Below are 21,410 nucleotides of genomic sequence, written 5' to 3'. Positions count from 1 at the left end.
GGTGGCTGATCCCTTCCCTGACGCGTGGACATACCCGATAAAAGCTGGATTCTGTCAGAACCTGGCGCCCTCACGGTCTTTGTTAGCACCAGGTGCTGCAGATCATCACAGCGCTCCTTTACAATGCAGATGAAGAGCGCGTGATTGCAGTTCCCGCTTCTAAAGCATTGTTCAGTCAAGCTGAGGCTGCATGGGGGGGGCCAACGGGAACAATCCCACTACACAAACGGGTCTTCGTTCTTCTTCAGGTTAGCTTGGGTCAACTCTGCCCTGTTCGTTGGCTGAAGGTGACGGTAATCACTGCTCAGTTTCACACTTCCTGTCTTTCCGGCTGAGTTTCTATCACCTAAAACTCACCAAAGTTTACCCCCCCACCCCAGTATGCAGTGAGAATGAATTTCAGGCAAAGTAAACGACCCCCCCCCCCCCCCCCCCAATAACAACAACAAAAAAACAATGACATAGCAGTTGGGGAAACTGTAAAAAAAATTGAATTGGTTAAAAAAAAGTATTTCAAAATCTAAAAATGAAAGCTAAACATGTGAAATCCATTTAGATGGTTTGGAATTATTATAGGATGGCGACCTACAGCTGTGCTAGTGAGAAATGTGGCCATTTTCCCACAACACAAGAAAAGAGAACTTCTGTTTGAGCAACATTCACACCTTTTCACACACATGGCACCAGCAGAAGTCTTCCACCACCACCACAGTTTTGTTGACCTTTGACCTTAGGAAGAGGATGCCATTTTTGGTTTTAAAAAACAACAGTTCTTTCTACAAATGTAAACTCCTAGGGTTCTCAGTCTGTTGCCTCAAAACTCCTCAAGCATCATTGGGAAGCTACTAGGGAAAAACGTTGGTTTTCACTTTTCCAAATCTTTAACAGCATTAGCCCTGGTGAGCTGCAAAAGTGGCATTTCGCTTTTACCAACAGATTTTTTACTTTACATCAGTGTTCCCCAGCCTTTATGTGGCTGCAGACCGGTCAACCCCTTGGCATTTGACCGCAGCCCAGCGGAAAGGGGTGGGGGTTGCTTAATTTTGGTCCGATTAAAAAGAAAAACTTCTCAAATGATCAGAGTACCTGAGAGAATCCATCCATCCATCCAAAAATCTACCCACCCACCCACCCATCTACCCACCCATCTATCCTCCAAAGCCCAGCCCGACCGTGGGGGTCATTACCACAGCGCCCGCCCAACACAGAGCAGCCTAAGGCCCACTCTACAGCTATTATAAAAATTATAATAAAAAAAATATCAAAAATAAGATAAGATATATCAAGTGAATCTACTAAAAGTGAATCTTAGTTCATTGAAAAACCAAGACTCTGCGTCTGAAGTGAAACTCAGTGTCTCATATATAAAGTGCTTAACTATTTAAACCCGGAGCTTTAGCTCCAGTGTTAACGTTCTTTTGACTGCCCTAACTCTTCAACTGTTTACCAGTTAACATAACTCCATTGGATTCTGAAGGGGAGAGAAAAGCAGCTTTGCACTCACATGCAGCACTTTACTGTAGTGAGGTGCTGACATAATCAACAGAAATCAGCAGGTTCTGCTGCAGAGAAATGCGGCTTTGTGCCATCATGTATGACAGCTCTAACCTTAAAGGGTTGAGGGTCAGTCTATAAATCCAACAGAAAATACTTGATAGGGTTTGTAAGGAGCAGTGGGTACCTGTCAAAGCTTCCTTGCAGTGCGGCTGTGCTGGGGGAGGGAGGGGAGACTGCGGTTGTGGGGCATGGCGTGGACGCGGTAGAAGTCTCCGTGTCCATGCCCGTGGAGTATGAGGACGTCATGGCCTCGTCCACAGAGGGACTGCCCTTCAAGAAAAGCCTGTAGGGGCATAAAGGGTGATGTTGAAGAAAACTCACAGAAACTTTAGAGAACTTCATCCTTTAAGCATGACCTGACCTGACCTCTGCCTTCCAGCTGCTCCTTCACCACAGTGAATCACAATGTTCTGTTTTAGATTCACATGATTGACTTGGCTTCGATTTGAGGCACTTCCTAATAAAAGCTTTGCACACAAAAGCCCTGGATTCTGCCCTCTTGCACACAGAGTTGCACTGTTAAGAAAGGCCTAACAAACTAATGATGAAAAAAAAACATTTTCCAGGACAATAAGCAACTAATGAAGTACGTTTGTTTGATGGGGGTACTTGCAAAAAAGTCAGAATCAACCACTTGTACAATGTGGGATATACCAAGGTGATGCTCTGTCGCCACAGCTGTTCTGCATAGGTCTGAACCATCCATCCATCCATCCATCCATCCATCCATCTTCCTCCACTTATCCGGGACCGGGTCATGGGGGCAGCAGTCTAAGCAGAGATACCCAGACTTCCCTCGCTCCAGCCACTTCCTCCAACTCCTCTGGGGGTCCCCGAGGCGTTCCCAGGCCAGCAGAGAGACGTAGTCTCTCCAGCGTGTCCTGGGTCGTCCCCGGGGCCTCCGCCCAGTGGGACATGCCCAGAACACCTCTCCAGGGAGGCGCCCAGGAGGCTTCTGAACTAGATGCCCGAGCCACCTCAGATGGCTCCTTTCGATGTGGAGGAGAAGCGGTTCTACTCCGAGCTCTCCGCGGGTGGCCGAGCTTCTCACCCTATCTCTAAGGGAGCGTCCAGCCACCCTACGGAGGAAGCTCATTTCAGCCGCTTGTATTCGGGAGCTCGTTCTTTCGTTCATGACCCATAGCTCATGACCATAGGTGAGTACTGGAACGAAGATCGACCGGTAAATTGAGAGCTTTGCTTTTTGGCTCAGCTCTCTCTTCATCACAACGGATCGGTACAGCGACCGCATAACTACGGACGCCGCTCCGATCTGCCTGTCAATCTCACGCTCCGGTCTTCCCTCACTAATGAACAAGACCCCAAGTTATTTAAACTCCTCCACCTGGGGCAGGGACATTCCCCCCACCGAGAGATGGTAAACTACCTTTCCCCGGTCGAGAACCACGGCCTCAGATTTAGCGGTGCTGACCCTCATCCCAGCCGCTTCACACTCAGCCGCAAACCGCCCCAATGCATGCTGGAGGTCCTGGCTCGATGAAGCCAACAGGACAACATCATCTGCAAAAAGCAGAGAGGAAATCCTGTGTTCCCCAAACCAGATCCCCTCCGGCCCCTGGCTGTGCCTAGAAATTCTGTCCATAAAAACTATGAACAGAACCGGTGATAAAGGGCAGCCCTGCCGGAGTCCAACGTGGACTACTTTGGTCATACAGAGACCAGACAGCCCTCAGTAAGGCTCCCCGGACCCCATACTCCCAGAGCACCCCCCACAGAATACCACGGGGACGCGGTCGAACGGCTTCTCCAAATCCAGAAAACACATATGGACTGGATGAGCGAACTCCCACTATCCCTCCAGCACCCTAGATAGGGTGTAGAGCTGGTCCACTGTTCCACAACCAGGACGGAAACCGCACTGTTGTTCCTGAATCCGAGGTCCGACTATCGGACGGACTCTCCTCTCCAGTACCTGGCATAGACTTTCCCAGGGAGGCTTAGGAGTGTAATTCCCCTGTAGTTGGAACACACCCTCCGGTCTCCCTTCTTAAAGAGGGGAACCACCACCCCTGTCTGCCAGTCCAGTGTTACAGTTCCCGACTGCCACGCGATGCTGCAGACACGTGTCAGCCAAGACACTCCCACAGCATCCAGAGACTTGTGGTACTCAGGGCGGACTTCATCCACTCCCGGGGCCCCGCCACCGAGGAGCTCGTTGACTACCTCAGTGACTTCAGCTTGGGTGATAGACAGTAGAGCCCTGCGCGGGACTATTTTCTTCATCCCGCTCCCGCCCGCGCCCGCTGAATTTTTGACCAATCCCGCCCGCTCCCACAACGTATGCGTTACACTCCCGCCCGCACCTTTTTTTTTAGCTTCAGCCTTTTCCAGTTTTGCTGATTCGCAGATCTGAACTCCATGCGTGTCTCACGATGAACCTCGTTTGAGGTTCTTTTCTGCTTCATCAATTGACATCATGTCCCTGCCAGGAAACCTGCTCCTTCCTGATCCCGTCAGTGTTGCCGGATAGATTGACAGCTCTTTCATCCGTGTGCTGCGCTAGAGCGCCCTGACTATTTCTCGTCAGACCATAACCTCTAGCTGGTAGCTCCGCCTACACGCGTCCGCGGTGTCAGGCTTTAAAGAACACAATTTCTAAGAGGCGGGGCGTTGCACACCCCCAACAACAGGTTAGATGACAGAGGCCATTGGGCGTCTCTACCTGGTGCCTTCACGGAGCTTCAGTACATAAGAATCCAACAGCCGCACAGCCTAACGTAGTCCGCTATTATATATTAATGAGATATTCATGGCAGCACTGATCCCGCGCGGGGGGGGGGTTGCCGCCCGCTCCCGCCCGCAGCACAATTCAAACCGCCCAATCCCGCGAGATTTGGGGTGGGTCCCCCCCGGGTCCCGCGGGACCCGGGGGGGACCCAACCCAAATCTCAATGCAGCCCTCTAATAGACAGCCTCACCCCAAAGTCCTCACTTTCTGCTTCTTCAAAATAAGGCGTGTCAGTGGGATTGAGGAGATCCTCGAAGTATTCCTTCCACCGCCCGACAATGTCCCCAGTCAAAGTCAACAGCATTCCACAGGCAAATGGCAACCTGGAGCAGGCAACAAGGAAAGCTGCCACAACTAAATACCTCCAACGAGTAAGGCAAGTCCTGAGAAGCCAGCTCAATGAAAAGAACAAGACCCCGGCAATAAACAGCTACGCACTGCCAGTTATCAGATACCCTGCAGGAATAATAAGATGGCCAAAGGAAGAGTGGTGAGGCTTGTGCAGAATCAAACTACATCTTACTCAGACGCAGAGCTGTTAGGTTTTGCTTTTGGCACATGCAGAGATTTGCTGTTTCACCAGTTTTGCTTTTCAGTTGCTTCCTCTAGTGGCGGAATTGTGCATTTTGGTTATTTCTATAAAAAATCATAACTCGCCACAGGAATGGACTAAAAACATATTTTTTAAACATACTTATCATTTTTACTATTCACCACTGGGCTGGACTGAACCATCTGGAGGCCCTGATAAGGCCCGGGGGCCGTATGTTTGACACCCCTGCTGTACATGGAGGGTTCCATCCCAAATCCAGCACCCTGAGACTGTATGCTAGCCGCAAGGAAGGAGGCAGAGGACTAGTGAGCGTAGAAGCCACTATCCAGGATGAAACATCCAAGATCCATGAGTACATCAAGCTCAAGGCCCCAACTGACAGTGCGCTCAGTGAATGTCTCAGACAGTGGAGAGCAGAGGATACAGTGCTGGAGGACAGATCCTCATGGGAGGACAAACCCCTGCATGGGATGTACCACCGGACCTGAACTGAAGTGGCTGATATCAAAAAGTCCAACCAATGGCTAGAGAGGGCTGGCCCACAGGAAAGTACTGAAGCACTCATCCTGGCAGCCCAGAAACAAGCCCTGATCACCAGGCCAGAGGCTCAGATCTACCACACCAGACAAGACCCAAGGTGTAGGCTGTGTAAAGAGGCGCCTGAAACAATCCAGCACATAACTGCAGGGTGTAAGATGCTGGCAGGTAAAGCATACATGGAGGGCCACAATCAAGTGGCTGGAATAATATACAGGAACATATGTGCAGAATATGGACTGGAAACCCCAAGGTCAAAGCTGTGGGTGCGCGGCGATCTCTGGGTTGCTTGGGTCGGGTGCCGGGGCTGGCTTGCAGAGACGAGGCGCCAGTTGGGTGGTGGGCGCCTCATGGGTTCTCGGGGCCCTGACCTCGTCCTTGGCCCTTGTCTCGGTGTCTGGCGCCCGGTGGCCCCCATGGCTTCCACCTGGTACGGCTAAGCGCTCCTATCCTGTGGCCTGGGGGCCCGGACACCAGGTTCGCCTATGCCTCTGGGGGCCGGGGGGCCCCTGAAGGGGGGCCTTCTCTACGCCTGGCTGGCTGGGTGGGTGAACGGTCCCCTCCTCCCCCCTCCCAGGCTGCTTGGGTCCCGGTGCCGGGGGCGCTCCTGGCCTGGGGGTCTCTCCTCCCCTCTCCTGGTCTGGCTGGTCAGGCTGGGTAGGATCTGGTTCCCCTTATGAACACACGGTTCACTTCAGCAGCATGCATGTATCTCCACCCCACGTGCACGTGCACACTGGTTCATGTCTGTCTGTCTGCTTCATCCCTTCTCCTAACCCACAGCGTGTTGATGGACAGATGTCTTTCGCTCATCTTAGTTGTCAGCATGTCACCTTTGATGTAATATTTGTCTTTTCAGCAGATCTGGAATAATTGTTACAGCTTAAAATAATAACTTATTCAAATCAGTGCTTGTATCCCCCACTTTCTCACCTCCTTTCCTTTTACTCTCTTCCACCCCCCCTCACATTCTTCCCCTCTCCCTCCCCACACACACTAAATGTAACAAATAAATAAAATATAATACAACAAAAAGGGGTTTATACAAATCCGAGCCTCATTGTATCCATTTCCTGATACAGCCAGTCTACTACGTCCTACCAAGCCCCTCCAACTTGTTCTGCTGAGGAAGGGTGGAGTCACAGGCTGCAACCTGTGCCTGGAGAGGGCGACCCTGGAGCACACATTGTTCGAAAGCCTTGGGCAAGGGACGCTGCCACCGGCGCCATGACCAAGTGCTAAAGGCAATAGTCAACGCCATAAGCAGTGGCATTAAACACTGCAGGCGCCTCCGCCCAGCGAAGGACATCATTGCTTTTGTCCAGGCTGGGGTGATGCTGCCAGGGCCACCCACTCAGGCCAGGGCCACCCACTCAGGCCAGGGCCACCCACTCAGGCCAGGGCCACCCACTCAGGCCAGGGCCACCCACTCAGGCCAGGGCCACCCACTCAGGCCTGTGAACAACAGCACAAGACTGGGAGTTAAAAGTTGACCTTGAAAAGCAACTGAAATTTCCAGAAACCATTGCCTTTACAACCTTGAGGACAGATATGCTGCTCAGCTCAGCAGCTTCCAACCAGAGTGGTCTCTTATAGCTGACTGTCCCCTGGGAAGTCTGGATTGATGAGGCAAATGAGAGAAAGAGGGCAAAGTATGCTGACTTTGTAGAGGAGCGCTGGAACAATGTTTGGAGAGCAAGGTGCCAGCCTATTGAGGTGGGATGCAGGGGTTTGTAGGCCAGCTGCCTACAAACGTGTAAATGCGTCAGGAATCCAAACCCTTCTGCTGTTAAAAAAAACGTTGGCTCATGGGAAATTTTAGGCTGAACCCGAATTCTCCCCCAACCCCTCCAATTGTAGGAGCGTTTGAAGTGTCTGAAATAGTTTTTTGAAGGGGAAACCACCGTGAGGGTGTTCCTGTGTCGCACAGCACACTGCTTCAGGTGGGCGTGGTCTGAAGCACAGAAATGTACATGTAAACGTAAGTAATGACGTTTTAAGGTTGTAAAGCTGATGTTGTCATGCATGTTCCGAGCACTGGCAGCTATACGCTAACATGGATGACCGGTTCTATTGATGACGTCATCGAGTGGGAGTACACTATTCTTTCCCATAACTCTCCACTAAATCTAGGGGTAGAAAGAAGCCATAGGTGATTGGTGTCCATTTTGTGGATTTTGGAGGTAAAGTGGAGTTGGGTACCTGCCAGGTCCTCGCATGTCCCGAATCTCCACGTTGAGGAAAGGCAGGAAGGGGTTTCCGCAGAAGGGGCAGGTGGTGTTCAGGTTGGAGTCGTCGGCAGTCCAGCCAGCCATGATCTCCTCATCATAAACCAGGCAGTCGCAGGTCTTACAGCGGGAGCAGCTGGAGATCAGCAGCTGGCAACAAAAGGCAGATATCAGACACTGAATCCTTTCAAGACACAAAGGTTACCGTTAGAATCTTTTGACCAAAGTTTTTGTTTAAAAACAACCAAGCCTAAATACAACTTTTCCTCACTTTTGGAGAAAACAAAGGCAGATGGTCAGCGGTACCAGTTTCTTTAGCGCGGCGAATTAACACGATCAAAATGGCAGTTCTGCCTAAATTTATGTATTATTTCCAGATGATTCCCCTTTTTCTCCCTAAGGTATTCTTTACGAAGTTAGCTGGACTCATATCTTCATTTATATGGAATACAAATGCCCAAGAATACGTAGGTCCAAATTGCAACGTTCTAAATCTGAAGGTGGTTTTGGGTTGCCAAATTTTAAATATTATTACTGGTCAGCAAATATTATAAAACTTTCAATTTGGCTCCGCACTTTTAAAGAAAACAGAGGACCCCTTTGGTCCACCATGGAAATCACCTCTGATCTCCCCGCGTCACCAGTGTCATTTATGTGTGCTTCATTGGCAATAACTGAAAAAATGAGCTTCAGAAACCCAGTGATTATAAAGACCCTTAAGATCTGGTTCCAATGTCGTCGCCACTTTGGGTTTGAGCGGACTCTCATTTACTCACCAATCTCCTCCAATCCATTTTTCCCACCTGCCCTAAATGATTTTGGTTTTAAAACATGGCAGGGAAAAGGAATAGTTCTATTTACTGATTCATTTGTTGATGGTTCATTTATGTCTTTTGAAAGCATCTGTAAAAATTTTGATATCCCCAAGTCTCATTTTTTTAGATACCTACAGGTCCGCAGGTTTGCGGTTCATCATTAGTTTGCTTATTTGAGTGTGTTTTTGTTCTGTTTTGTTGTTGTTTATTTTCCTTATAAGAGTATGTTTGTGTATTTATATATATATATATATATATATATATATATATATATATATATATAAATAAATATATATGGTCCATTTCTGACTTATATATATGTCGTAACATTTGTTATTTTTGGTCTATTTCAGTTGACTCTTATTTGGGTTTTTGTTGTTGTCTGTTTTATAAAAATGTGACTAAGGGAATCTATAAGCAAGCTGTGTTTCACATGCCACTGGTTGGCAGGTTTTATGTTACTCTCATTGGTATAGGCCTGTATATGTACATATATATATGTATATACTTGGTTCTTACTTATTTCGCCTTCTACGACTGTACAGTTTTAAAGCTGTTTTTTTTAATATGTATGTGTGTTTCTATAAAAAATTATAAATCTTTAAATACAGTGTTAAAAAAACAAACAATCAAGCCGAACAGATTTTAAACAGTTTTTTTCTTCATTTTACTTTTCCACTCAGCACATAACTGTGATCACACAAATAAGAAGTCATAACTTTTTAAAAACTTTATTTCTTAGGTGTTTCCTTCCTGTTTCCATATATGGTTAAAAAAACTGGTAACGCCATAAAGATGAATAAAGTAAATAGAGAAATAAATAAAGAATATGACTTCTAAAAAAACCTCTGAAAACCTGAATATTAATAAGCCTTTCATTCTAATAAAATGGTAAAATTCATTTAACGGAAACTGTTTCTTATACAAGTTGTTTAACCCAAACACATTCATGATGCTTTTCTTTTGGTAAATTAAGGTATATTTGTTCTTAAAGTGGACAGTCAACATTGACTGATTTTCACAACAAATTATGTTTTAGTATAAGAAAAAAACCATAGAATTCTGATGCTTAACCAATAAGGTTCTAAAAGTCTGGTTAAGGAAATAAGGTGCTGTTCATTTCAACATTGCTATCTGCAGCTTCTCCAGAACTTTTAAGCAGGATTTTTTTTTAACTGTCAGCAGTTGGGCTTAAATCTTAGTGAACAAGGGGAGGGGGTACCAATTTTTACTGATGGGTCAAAGGAGAGAGGGTCACAAAACAACTGTAAACTGTGTTCTCTGTTGAACCTCTGCCTATATTATGGGCTTAGCCCACCCCCCTGCATGTGTAGTCATATGCTCGGACTCATCTTCCTCAATGTTGGCCCTTCGTCACAGGGAATCGGAGGCTCCTCCCAACCTGATTGTTAGAATTTTGCAGTGTCTTCAGGAGGTGGGGAGGTGGGGTGCAGCGTTTTGTTTGTCTGAGTTCTGGCACATGCTTTGGCTAAGCACTTCCCTTCTGAAGGTAGTGTTGATGTGCTAATAGCTTTAGGTAAACATGAATGCTTCAGTATGTGCAAAGAACACCTAGACAGTGAGTGGCAGAAGGAATGGGAGGAGGAGCAGAGGGGGAGATTGCTCTATTCATGTCAGAAATCGGTCAAAAAGAGCCGACCGGCACCCCCCTCCTCAGCAGAATAAGGCTGGGACACAGAGGGCTTTGTGATCGTGGGGAGTGGGAGTCCATCACTCATGTCATTTTCAACTGCAATAAAAACAGGGTCAAAAGAAGACGTGTGTGAAGGTCTGAGTGATTTGACAGTTTCCACATTTCTATCATGTCTTTCTGATTTAATCCTCAGATGAGCAGTCATTCACGTCCTCCAACAGACAGCAGGACAGTTCACAGAGCCCAGAGGAACCATCCTCAGTGGGACGAGGAGATGTCACCTTAACAGTTTGACAACTCTTTCTCTGCTGAGGGAGGGGGCACCACATGGACCCTGAAAAGGCGTTGGTGCTCAGTCGGCTTTTGGGGTTTACCTCCATAGCGCAGCTGTTGAAAATGCTGGTGTTGCTGGTGTAGCGTGACGAGCTGAGGTCAGACTTGTCCGGCGGCGGGAGGTCAGGGGGAGACAGCACACATCCTGACAGAGACGGAACACGTCTGACACGTCATCCACTTTAACATGAACACACAGACATGGCGGGTTTGGAAAGGAAACCCCTGACCCGTATTGAAGGTCCTACTCACCGGCAGGAAGAGATGTGGGTCTGCCACGGCGGGGGTCTGAGGCGGAGCTGTGCGGCCTGCTGTGAAGGGGGCTCCGCCTGGGGCTCCTGCGGGGCCCCACTGGACCACTGTTCAGAGGAGAGACCACTGACATCTTGGACTCCTTACAATCGTCCTCATCCAGCAGAGGTGGGGAGTCCAGGTCTCCGATGTCGAGGGAGGACACGCTCAGGCTGTCGCTGTGGCCGTCCTTAGGAGAAAGGAGACCAGCAGAAACTCACATCAGTCCGTAAACCAGAACCTTTCTTGGTTTTTGTTACTTTGAATGTGAGGCTCAACTTGCAACTGAAACTCCTGAAACCAGCACAAAACATTTTTCCATCATCTATTCTGGGAGTTACATTCAAAAATAAACCTGTGACAGACAGATTCACAAAGCACGATTACAGAAGTCCTCACTACACACTTCCTCCACTTTTCTCTCTTGTTTAAACTCTCAAAGTTCAAACCCTTATAGAAAAATCAGTCCAGTTTTCTACAATGAAAAAGATCCGATCATGATTGAAGATTTCTGTAAATATGGCAAAACTGAACAGATTCTGTACAGCAGACACGGCATGGAGGAGATTGATTGACAAGCTCTACAGCCAATCAGGATGCAGAACACAATGCCCTGTAAAAAAACAAAAAGTGAAATTTAAAAAAGTACAAAATTGCACCGATAAAGCGGCTGCACGGCTCTGCTGGCTGCATGTAGGACTGGCACATGGGACACCGGGGTTCGTTTCCCAGGGTGCAACATGAGCTTCATCCATATGAAGGGATGGTGAAACACTCCATGACCCCAGGGAAAGGTGAACCACGACAAAATAATAAAAATCTGTGAACCAGCGAGACCGTGAAAGGTGAACCGTGACACAGAGAGAAACACGGCCTTAAAGGGCCTCTATCATGCTATTCTGAAGCCTTTTGGAGTGAACTATAGCCATATACATGATGACATACGACCTCTGGCATACTAATTAAATATTAGTTATTTTCCTTCAAGAAGTTAAACAACTGGATCTCTGAAGCTCCGCCTTTCTCTCCTTGTGGGTGTCGACTAGAGTCGGCCTCAGCAGAGTGTCTGCGTTTGTCCCATGAACACAAACATTCAAACTTTTGCAAAGATGGACGTGCAGATTGTTGAGATAAAAAGAGAGCTCCATGGAGAAAGTGGGTGTGTCTGTTCGCCTGGGGGCGGGGCTAGCAGCTCAGACACTCAGAAATCCATAAACGGATCAAAATACCACTTTGGGGTTTCTTTTCTTGAGGAATGAATATTGTAAGCTTAACAAGTTGTTTTTGTTTGGCGTCGGCCCATAATGTGACACTTTTATCCAATAAACTGGCTTATTTTAAAGGGATGCTGCAAGTCTCAGAATACTTGGACATGGTTACTATGGATACCATGGTGCAGCATCTCCTTTGCACTTCTCAACAGTTTAAACATCAAGTTGTGGAGTTTTTGTGTTGTTTGGTGCTCTGTCTGACTTCCCAGCGTCGTATGTGAAGTAGGTTCATGTGCAGAGGATTGTGTTCACATCTAGAGAGTTTATGGAGTCAGAGATGTCACTGATGAGGGCCCAGAGACCATAGACATACAGTGAAGATGCTCCGCCTAGTCCCTGACACACAGAGATTTCTCCAGTTATTCTGAATAATGCTCTGCTTTGCATTTGGGACTTACAAACATTTAAAGATTATTGTTGGGGATCATCCTTTTAAAAATGATTCTACATTCTTTTGACCCAGTTTTATTGATCTAGTATTCGTTGATGTGATTTAAAAGTCTTCTGAATTGATTCCGTTTCAAAGCTTCTCAGGTTGAACTTAACCGTCGTCAGATGACTGCGGGTTTGGATGTGTCAAAGATGGGCAGCCAGAAAAACCCACTGAGACTAAACATCTCTCAGGGTTGACAGGTAAAGCACAACTCATAATCCAGCAAAACTCACAAAAGAAGTTCTGTCAGACTGAAAGCTTCCCGGCCACAAGGGGGCAGCAGAGCGCCAGGGCATTTGCTACAAAGGTCTCATTTTCAGTCCAGGGGCCTCATTTATAAACATTGCGTACGCACAAAAGAAGGCGTACGCCACTCTCTACGCAATAGTTGAGATTTATAAGAAGCAAACTTGAGGGGAAAATGTGCGGTCCTTCATGCTCTGACCCAGGCGTACGCACAAAAACGGGTGAAATGAGAAACGGCGACGCCGTCGGCAGATGGAAGAAACACGTGAAAGTGAAAATGACAATCCTGCCTCTCAGAAATAACATGAAGACTTCACAAAGCAAGTCTGACAATTAACAGCTACACCAACACCCGTTTGATCGATCAGCAGTGAAACAAACAAAAAAATCAAACGAAAATTACAACAGAAATTCAAATGAACACTTATTTGCAAAAAGAAAAGTGAAATATGATCTGCAATATTGGCATGTTGTGCAATTCATCCTCATAAATAATATAGTTAACAGAACGAAATAATGTACAAAACTGACATTCCCGTCAATGTGTCCGTCTGGCGGAGCAGATATAGGTGCAGACAGACAGACAGATGGATAGATAGAGAGAGATGCATTAATTGTCCACTGGGGAAAGTTGTTTTCATATTAAAACATTTCTTCATAAGCTACAGAATTATGGTATTCATGCATATGCCTTTAGTTTGTTTTATTTTTGATAAAACAATGTATGGCGTATGTCTCAACCATTCAGAAAGCAACAAGAAATTACATTTGCTGAACAATTTCCCATTTCCACGTCGATTATTACCAACATCTGCAGCTTGTCAGATGTAATTAAATGGAGGGAAATAAAATGCCCCATCACAATGCGTAATGACGCACAAAGGTTGATCTTGCGCTCTTAGAAGATGTGGCAAATGGAAGAATTCGGAGTGAACGCATCTTTAGACAGCAAGAAGACTTGCTGGCAAACGAGGACGACTGGCTTATGAGCCGGTTCAGACTTCCTCTGCGGGCTTTTGGGGGGGTGTCCCCCGGTGCATCTGGCGCGTCGGTGTCCCCCTGCGCCTCAGTCACCACTCCACTTAAAAGGGATTCCCCAATTATTGCTGCCAGTCTCTCATCAGGAGGGGTCAGCTCCGGTGTCCCCCCCCCCCACACACCCGTGGCAGCCACGGGTGTGTGTGTGTGGGGGGGGGGGGGGTCAGCGCTAGACGTTTTTTTGCCTCGACTTTGATGTCCGACCTTTTCTTTTTTATTTCGGCCACGGTCCGAGGTTGTGAGGCTACAGCATTCACGGCGTCTGCCACCGTCTGCCGCTCAAGTGCCTTTATGGCATTAGTAATGCCCACACTGTGGCCTCCACACAACACTTTTCTCCTCTTTTCCACCTCGCCAACGATAACTTCTACTTCACATTGAGTCAAGTTACGTTTTTTTCATTTCCTCTCTTTGTTTGGCATGATTTCACAATTAATGAATATTCATTTGTGGGCGTTTCACGGACTATTTATGGGCAACTATGGGCGTGTCATGAAGCCGCAAAAGCTGCGCTGCATTTAGAATCGGTTGTGATTTATTAAGGGAAAGATGCGTAGGATGTGCGTGCGCACGGTTTTATAACTCCGAATATTTCTGTGCGTACGCACGTCCTATGTTTCATCCGTACGCCACTTCTGACGCAAATCCTACGCAAAGTTTTAGAAATGAGGCCCCAGAACTCGACTGTAACCCTTGTTCTATCCTAGGCACTTTAACATTGGGAGGTGGGTCATCTAGACCCACTAGACAGTGCTCTGAACCTTTTTCTTCAATGATTTGTGATCTTCACTGGTGTCCATGATTACATGAAATCTTTCCACCTTTATCCACCTTTGTCATGGTAGGGAGAACACTTCAATGGAAGGGGGGGGGGTCATCTAAGATGGCACAAGGGTTAAAGTGGGTCGGGTCAGAACCTGCTGGTTTCCCCACAACAGTAAGATTGGTGGTACCTTGGTTGGAGCGGTGTAGGTGGCAAAACGGGAGTACCAGCGGCTGGCCTTATCAGCCACGCCCCTCCCAGCAGAGAAGACGCCGGTCTTGAACACGTCCAGGCTCGGCGTGAGCAGGGTGTCAAGGGCAAAAGAGGAGGAGGAGGCCGACACCAGGCCCATCCTGTCAGCCCTCTCCTGGAAGGGGCTGGGCCCAGGGCTCGCGCCGGTGCTGGAGCTCTGACTGAGGGGGGGGGTCCACGGACTCTGAGGTGAGATGGGTTGGGCAGGTGACGTTTGGTGAAAAGTGTGAGAGCGTGGCATTTCCACAGTCCTGCAGGGGGAGCCATAGGGGAGACTGGACCTACGGAAGGCGGGGTTTGGGGCTGGGTGCAGGAGGGGGGGGCTGGCGAGGTCCTGCAGGTCCAGGCTGGGGGTGCGGCTGCTCAGAGGGCTGTCCAGCTGGTTCAGGTACAGCTCGATCTCCCTGGCCAGGTTTCTGCGTGCTCTCAGCGCTCCGAGCTCCTCCCCCCGTGGCGCCGTTCCCGGGCGCCCGCTTTCCGACTCTGCTGCCAGGACAGAAAGAGGGTCGTCACCCGTTTGGATGTCGGTGCGCTTGACCGTCCCCTTGCCGACTGAGGCGGTCACGCCACTGCAGCTGATGCTGCGTTTGACGGGCGGTTTTACTGCGTCTAGCTCCAGATCCTCAAAATCAAAAATGGCCTCAGCGTTGTTCCTGTCCTCATCGCTGGAGTCCCGCCCCTCTTCCAGACTCCTGGGACACCGCCCGGTAGAAGCCGATCCTTCCAACTTCCCCCCAGCCAAAGGACTGTGGAGCTTCACACACGAGACTATTTGGGTTTTTCCCCCCAAGTGTCCCCCCTTCTTCTCTGGACCAGTTTCACTTTGGCTGGCTCCACCACCGAGAAGGGTGTTCCCACCGCCGCCGCCGTTCTCAGTGTCCCCACTGAGGTGGCGGCCCCTCACAACCGGCCGCTCCAGCGCCAAGCCGGCGACCGCCTCCTCCAGGGCGCTCCTGTGCCTCCTGATCAAAGTGTTGCTGTGGACCTCGCCGATGTCATCCAGGGAGGCGGTGAAGAGCAGACCCGCCACGTGACCTGGGGGGGGCGGGGAAAGGCCACAGTTAACCACGGCAGCAGAAAGGAACAACGGCGAGCTTCAAGTTCATTTCAGTCTTCCACAGACACGCACAGTTACAATAAAGTTAGAAACATTTCAAACTAAGACACCTCTATTCTAAACCACCATATTTTACTCATGGAGACAAATATTCATAAATGGTGAAAACTCACAATAGATGTGATGCTGTCACAGGAAATAATCATTCAGAACGATCTGAGAGCTACAGATTAAAGATGAATGGAAACATGACCTGTCTCCTGACCCCTAGGCATTCTGGGTAGTCTAGTCATGTTAACTTAAAAATGTTGTTTCGCTTAATACAGTTTACAAGGAATTACGAGGAAGTTTGGGTTTATATGCTCTGTTTTTGTCCATTTTATCCACAGAACAAAAAACCCTCAAAAAGATTGGGAGAAACTGGAGAAATCTCTGTGCGTCGGGGACGGGAGCAGACCTCTATTGTAACCCTGTGATCTTCAGGGCCTCGGCGGTCCTCAGCAGCAGGATGCTAACACTACTGAAGGATCGGGAAACCTTTGGAGGGGAAACGTTGAGAACTGAATCCAGATGAACAAACTGCTGTCTTCACAGATGTCTGCTCTCTGTGTCTGCAGAACTGAAGCTCTGCCATGAGACACAGAGCCATGGTTGAACCTGCTCCAGAAGGACTGTGGCCTGTAGACCCAGACTCTATTCAAACGGACCGTTTCCAAGTGGGTCGGACGGGTCGATGTGTGACGCTAGTCCCAGATTTCCTCTAGCCGGAAGAGGAGGCCTTCCGGCATGTTCTCAGAGGCGTGTACATGGCGTGCATGAAGGACAATGCAGCCATGACATTCCACAGACACAGACAATGCTTCAGACACTCAGATCCTCCATGCTCTGAGGTCTGAGAAAAGCTGCATCATGGTTACCATGGTGACATCTGTTCTGTTGGGAATAGAATACTGCCTCATCGGATTCAAACATTCTTGTTTTCCGTCTGTTTAGACTTCCAGATGTCTTTAGATCTCCTGGTTCGGTTCCTAAACATCAGATTCTAAGTGCAGGTAGTTAAACGGCGTCTTTCCTCTTCTTCAGGCTCTGTGAGGATCTGCGTGACACTCAGCCGTACCTGAACCGCTGCAGCTCCTGGGTTTACAGGAGGACTCGTACGGGAAGCTGCTGCGGACGATCCCACGAGGTTTGAAGGAGGGATCCGCGTCCAGCTGGGGGAGGCAGTCCCTACTTCCTTTGGAGCTCTCCGTCTCTGACACTGAACTCACAGAAGACACAGACTTTAGCACAAAGACGCCGCCTCTCTCCGGCTGACGGCGGCGCTCGACAGGTGACTGACGGGAGCTGCAGTCGCTCTCCTTCCTGCTGTCTTGGGGAGGCGCTGCCCCTCTCCACACCTCCTCTTTGGACAGGGAGTTGTAGCCCAGATCAGACTGATCTCCTGCAAAAACACAAAGCAGAACGGATTCAACCCACACCAGGCTATCCCGACCTTTACAGAACAGAAATGGGGAGAACTATCATTTCAGCGCTGAAAGAACTGATCTTTGATTCTGAGTTGCTGCTGTCAGGAAAATGTCCTTCTTTAAGGTGCAGATGTGAAGGAGGCGGTTCTGGTTGAACCATGGCGGGCGGCGGTGCGTGCTGAGTTTAAAAGCACAGCGCATGAAGGCATTGATGGTTTGGGGTGTTGCTCTGGGAGGATATCAGGTAGAAGGGAGGGGGGAGATGGAGCGAGGGAGGTGTGTGACAAAGTTTCATGAGGCTGAGAGAACCCAGGATCCAGTTTAAATCACAGAGTTCAGACGCACAAAGCGGAGGGGGCCGTGTTCATCGGCTGATGGGAGGAGCTCTACAGACGGACGCTCCTCCTGACACAACCCCGTGGTTCTGGGCTAGGGACCGGCACAGGGACACCCAGACTTGAACTTAGAATATTTCTATTCAAAAAATGATTTTTTTTGGTTCTGAAAGACAGTTTAGACCAAACTTATGCTTTGAATGCAACTTTGATTCATGACAAATCCTCACATCCAAATAAAACAGAAAAGATGTTTTAAAAAGACGTAGATTTGGAGGGAAATCAAGCCAGAGAGTTTATGAAGGATTTAGTATTTTGCAATGACGATCGGTGGGAGAATGAATGTTCTGAAGCAGCCCACACTGGTTCTGTGGGTTCTGCACAGCAGTAACTTGTGATGCTCAATACTGTGACCACCCTTGTTCACAGGGGGTCGACCCCCACTCTCAGCATTAATGATCTATCTTCAAAGTGTTCCCAGTGCTCTTTTCATGACGCTTATCCCGTTTATAGACAAAATCACTCTGTGTGGTTTTCTAGGACATAGTTTCTGCAGAGCGGCAAGAGTTCATTAGAAATTCCTCTCTGAGTAGTGGGCAGAACTGTTTGTGTGGAGAAAGTCTGCACCCTCTTTCCGTCATCCATCTGTTCACATGCTCTCCTGCTAGCTTACAGCCCCTCAGGGCAGCCAGCTTGTGGCCCACCAGGCATCTTTTTCAACCTGCTGCTGCTTCACAACGATTTGAAAAAGAAACACTCAGAAATGCAGTTTTAAGCTTAATTTTCTTCATAGATGTCCTCCATCATCAGAGAAAGCCCTGTTTTCACTGGAGGGGGGCTGTGAGGGGGGCACAGGTGTGTGCAGCCATCATACAAATGAAGCGTACCACTGTCCTGCATGTGTAAGTGCTTTGTGACGGATTGTGCGCGTGGTTTCTTCATTTCTACCAGTCCGCCTGCAGCAAGGAGCGTGCACGTATCACGTGCACAGAACTTTCGGGACCCTTGCTCAATCTGCCGGGTTTAAAAAATGTCAAATCTGTGCGACACGCCTGTGTCTCCCTGACTTCACGGTTAGCGTACCCATAGAAAGAATCTGCATGAACATTTTCTCTCTACAGGCTCAGAGCGAGACCTTGATATGTAGAGCGGGTCACCTGCGTGTCCCAGACAGGTTTGATCCTCTTTCACCTGCAGACAGCCCATACGGGCCGCTGGGTCTGAGGCGTTGTGAGTGTAAACACTATAGCTCCTATGCTCACAGTACATTGAGTCGGCAGAAACTTCACCTTTAACCTTTTTTATTTCCCTGGTCTTTGGTCAGACTAAACTAAACATTTATGAATGCCAGATTGACTGTTTAATTCTCAGGTCAAGACGTTTTTATTCAGGAGAGCTTTACTATGTTTTACTGGGTTTTGTTTTATTATTATTATTGTATTTTATTACTTCTTTGTGTTTTGATATAATTTTATGCTCCTTTTGTAAAGCACTTTGTGATTGGGGAAAACTTCCATAAAAATATAGATTTTCCATTTTCCAAAGCTTTAACACATTTCGGACACATTTTCTCAGTTTAAGTGAATTTGGTTTCTAGGTTCAGCAGCTGCTTCCTGAGGTAAATGACTAAATGTAATAAAAAGGTTTTTGCTCCACATAAAACAGAAGAACTGCCATCAGGTCAGAGCGGAGACATGAAACCACAGAGGTTTACCTTCATGGAGAGGGGCTTCTCTGAGCTCATAAACCCCCCTGGACCTGGCACCCCCACCACCAACTGAATGCAAAGGCAAGACAGGCGGGGCCAGAGTGGAGGGCGGGGTTAGGGACAGAGCAGAAACCGTGAAAAACGGCCCATATGGTGGATGAGCATCAGACAAACGACAGGATGAGCCGGAAAAGAGGCAGAGCAGGAGGAAGACATGAGGCGGGGGGGTCAGTGAGTGGAACAGACGACCAAAGGAAGAAGATGGGCGACCGTGTGGAAAGAGTCACCTGTACTGGACCTGTCATCGGCGGCGGACGGACCCGGATCAGCAGAACTATCCAGGCTGCCGTGACTCACAGCATCCAGGTCACTGACATCTGTCCAAAGACAAGCGAGGGTTACAGAGGGCAGGTGTCCACAAGGGGGCGCTGTTGTCTCCTCACAGTGTGGAGGAAGTATTTGGAGCCACACATGACAGAACAGGTGCTCTGGTTTGTCTGGAGTCTCAGCCTAACTTCACTTTAAAGCTGAGACTTCACATCTGTTTCACACCAGAACCCAAACTTTCCTCCAGATGCAGTTTTGAGAGACGGGAGCTCAGAGGCAGCAGCGTTAATCTGAACAGATTAGGGCTTTGTGCTGCCAAACAAAGAGACTAAATGCAGCAATCAAACGCTGATGAGGATTTCCTCTATTCTGTAACAATCATCCACATTGAAGGGCATACATACACCATGCTAAATCCACTTTTCGAGCTTTTAAGTGTATTATATTGTTCAGTCCTCACTATAAACAACCCCAATGTGGTATTTTGATCCATTCATGCATTCCTGAGTATTCCTCTAAAAAGCTGCTCTCTGAGCACCAGCCCCTCCTATCCCATGAAAATAAGCAGGTTCTCACATTGTGACATCACAAAGTGAGGAACCGCCCCTTCCAGGAAGAGTCTGAGCTGGAAGCTCCGCCCCCACAGTAACACACACTTCCTCCTTAAACGCTTTCATTTTGTGTGGACGAAATGAACAACGGTCTTTGCTAAAGTTCAGATGTGGCAGACGTGCTGTTGAGATGATGGCAGGCTCTGGGATGATGTCATGAAATGGGCGGCTAGGCAAAGAGTTCATGAAAACAACTCCTATGTCATAAAAAATGTGTTCTTTAGTGTCCCAAAGGTCATATATAATCATATATACCATGGTCTGGGTGAATTCTTGATTCTGATTGGCTGCTGGGTGTGCATTAAAAGCCGATAACCACACGCCTAAAAAAGTAGTTCCGGTCACATAACTTAAATGTTTTGTATCACTGCTCCGGCTTCTTTAAAACAGACTTTAACTTCATCATCTGGACAACAACAAGCGGTAAAAGGAGAACTTTCTCTCTAATCTGATGCTTTATTCAACACATCGTGATCATTAGCATAGATATTGCTTTCCTTTGCCGCTGCAGTTAAGGTCAGAGGTCAAAGCCATTGTGACACGCGCCACGTAACAAAAAGTCTGCTTTTTGTGGAAAAAGTGATCCAAACCAGAAAAAATAACAAGAATAAAGGACTAAAAGCTGGTTGAATATATTTTTTTTTATGTGACCATGGAATTAGCGGGTTAATGGTCTTTGAAGTGTGCATTATCAGAAATGAACGCACGTTTTTTTAATTTCTGATTTCCTATATGGATATAGTTTATTCTGAAAAGCCTGATATAGGGTTGTGCCGATGGACGATGGCTGACTGACATCCCGATGGAGAGACACCATCGTGATGCCACGCCCCCGCCACGTTGCGAGTCGACACCATAAGCCGCGGTTACATGTGCAAAATATCTTGATGGGATCAACGGTCGGATTAGAATTCAACCGTGTAGATGGGCCCAGAAAAATGTTTTCAGAATATAACAAATGTTCACTAAGGTCACACTTTCGGTCAGAATAAATCATTCACACATGCGCAGTAGGGTTTGAACAACCGGAAGAGGATATAAGTTCCGCTGAGTGGCTTTTTTTTTCAAACTTTATTGAATGTAACAATTCAATACAAAACAATGTTAAACAGCGCCGAGCGGCTATATATATTGACATGTCAGCTCGGTAATATACGAGACGATCTTCTAAACGTGCTTTTAATAA

General features: G+C 47.8%; 1 protein-coding gene across 4 annotated transcripts in view; it reads right to left on the bottom strand.

Annotated features, from left to right (window-relative positions):
* The window catches only part of LOC101168670 (C-myc promoter-binding protein), a 98,692-nt gene that overhangs the window by 14,493 nt on the left and 62,789 nt on the right, over nucleotides 1-21,410 (bottom strand). For 2 of the 4 annotated variants that reach the window (XM_020699693.2, XM_020699694.2), the window contains exons 19-27: nucleotides 19,574-19,663; nucleotides 19,293-19,355; nucleotides 17,117-17,218; nucleotides 16,895-17,035; nucleotides 14,659-15,755; nucleotides 10,679-10,907; nucleotides 10,468-10,571; nucleotides 7,599-7,774; nucleotides 1,682-1,840 (exon numbers count right to left, since the gene is read on the bottom strand). In XM_020699693.2, coding sequence (XP_020555352.1) covers nucleotides 1,682-1,840; nucleotides 7,599-7,774; nucleotides 10,468-10,571; nucleotides 10,679-10,907; nucleotides 14,659-15,755; nucleotides 16,895-17,035; nucleotides 17,117-17,218; nucleotides 19,293-19,355; nucleotides 19,574-19,663 — 2,161 coding nt within the window. The remainder of the gene's footprint in view (nucleotides 1-1,681; nucleotides 1,841-7,598; nucleotides 7,775-10,467; nucleotides 10,572-10,678; nucleotides 10,908-14,658; nucleotides 15,756-16,894; nucleotides 17,036-17,116; nucleotides 17,219-19,292; nucleotides 19,356-19,573; nucleotides 19,664-21,410) is intronic. The other 2 variants (XM_011492503.3, XM_011492504.3) reach the window with 2 other exon arrangements.

The sequence above is a fragment of the Oryzias latipes genome, chromosome 3, assembly GCF_002234675.1.
Source record: "Oryzias latipes chromosome 3, ASM223467v1".
NCBI lineage: Eukaryota > Metazoa > Chordata > Actinopteri > Beloniformes > Adrianichthyidae > Oryzias > Oryzias latipes.
This window is presented reverse-complemented; position numbering and strand designations above follow the sequence as displayed.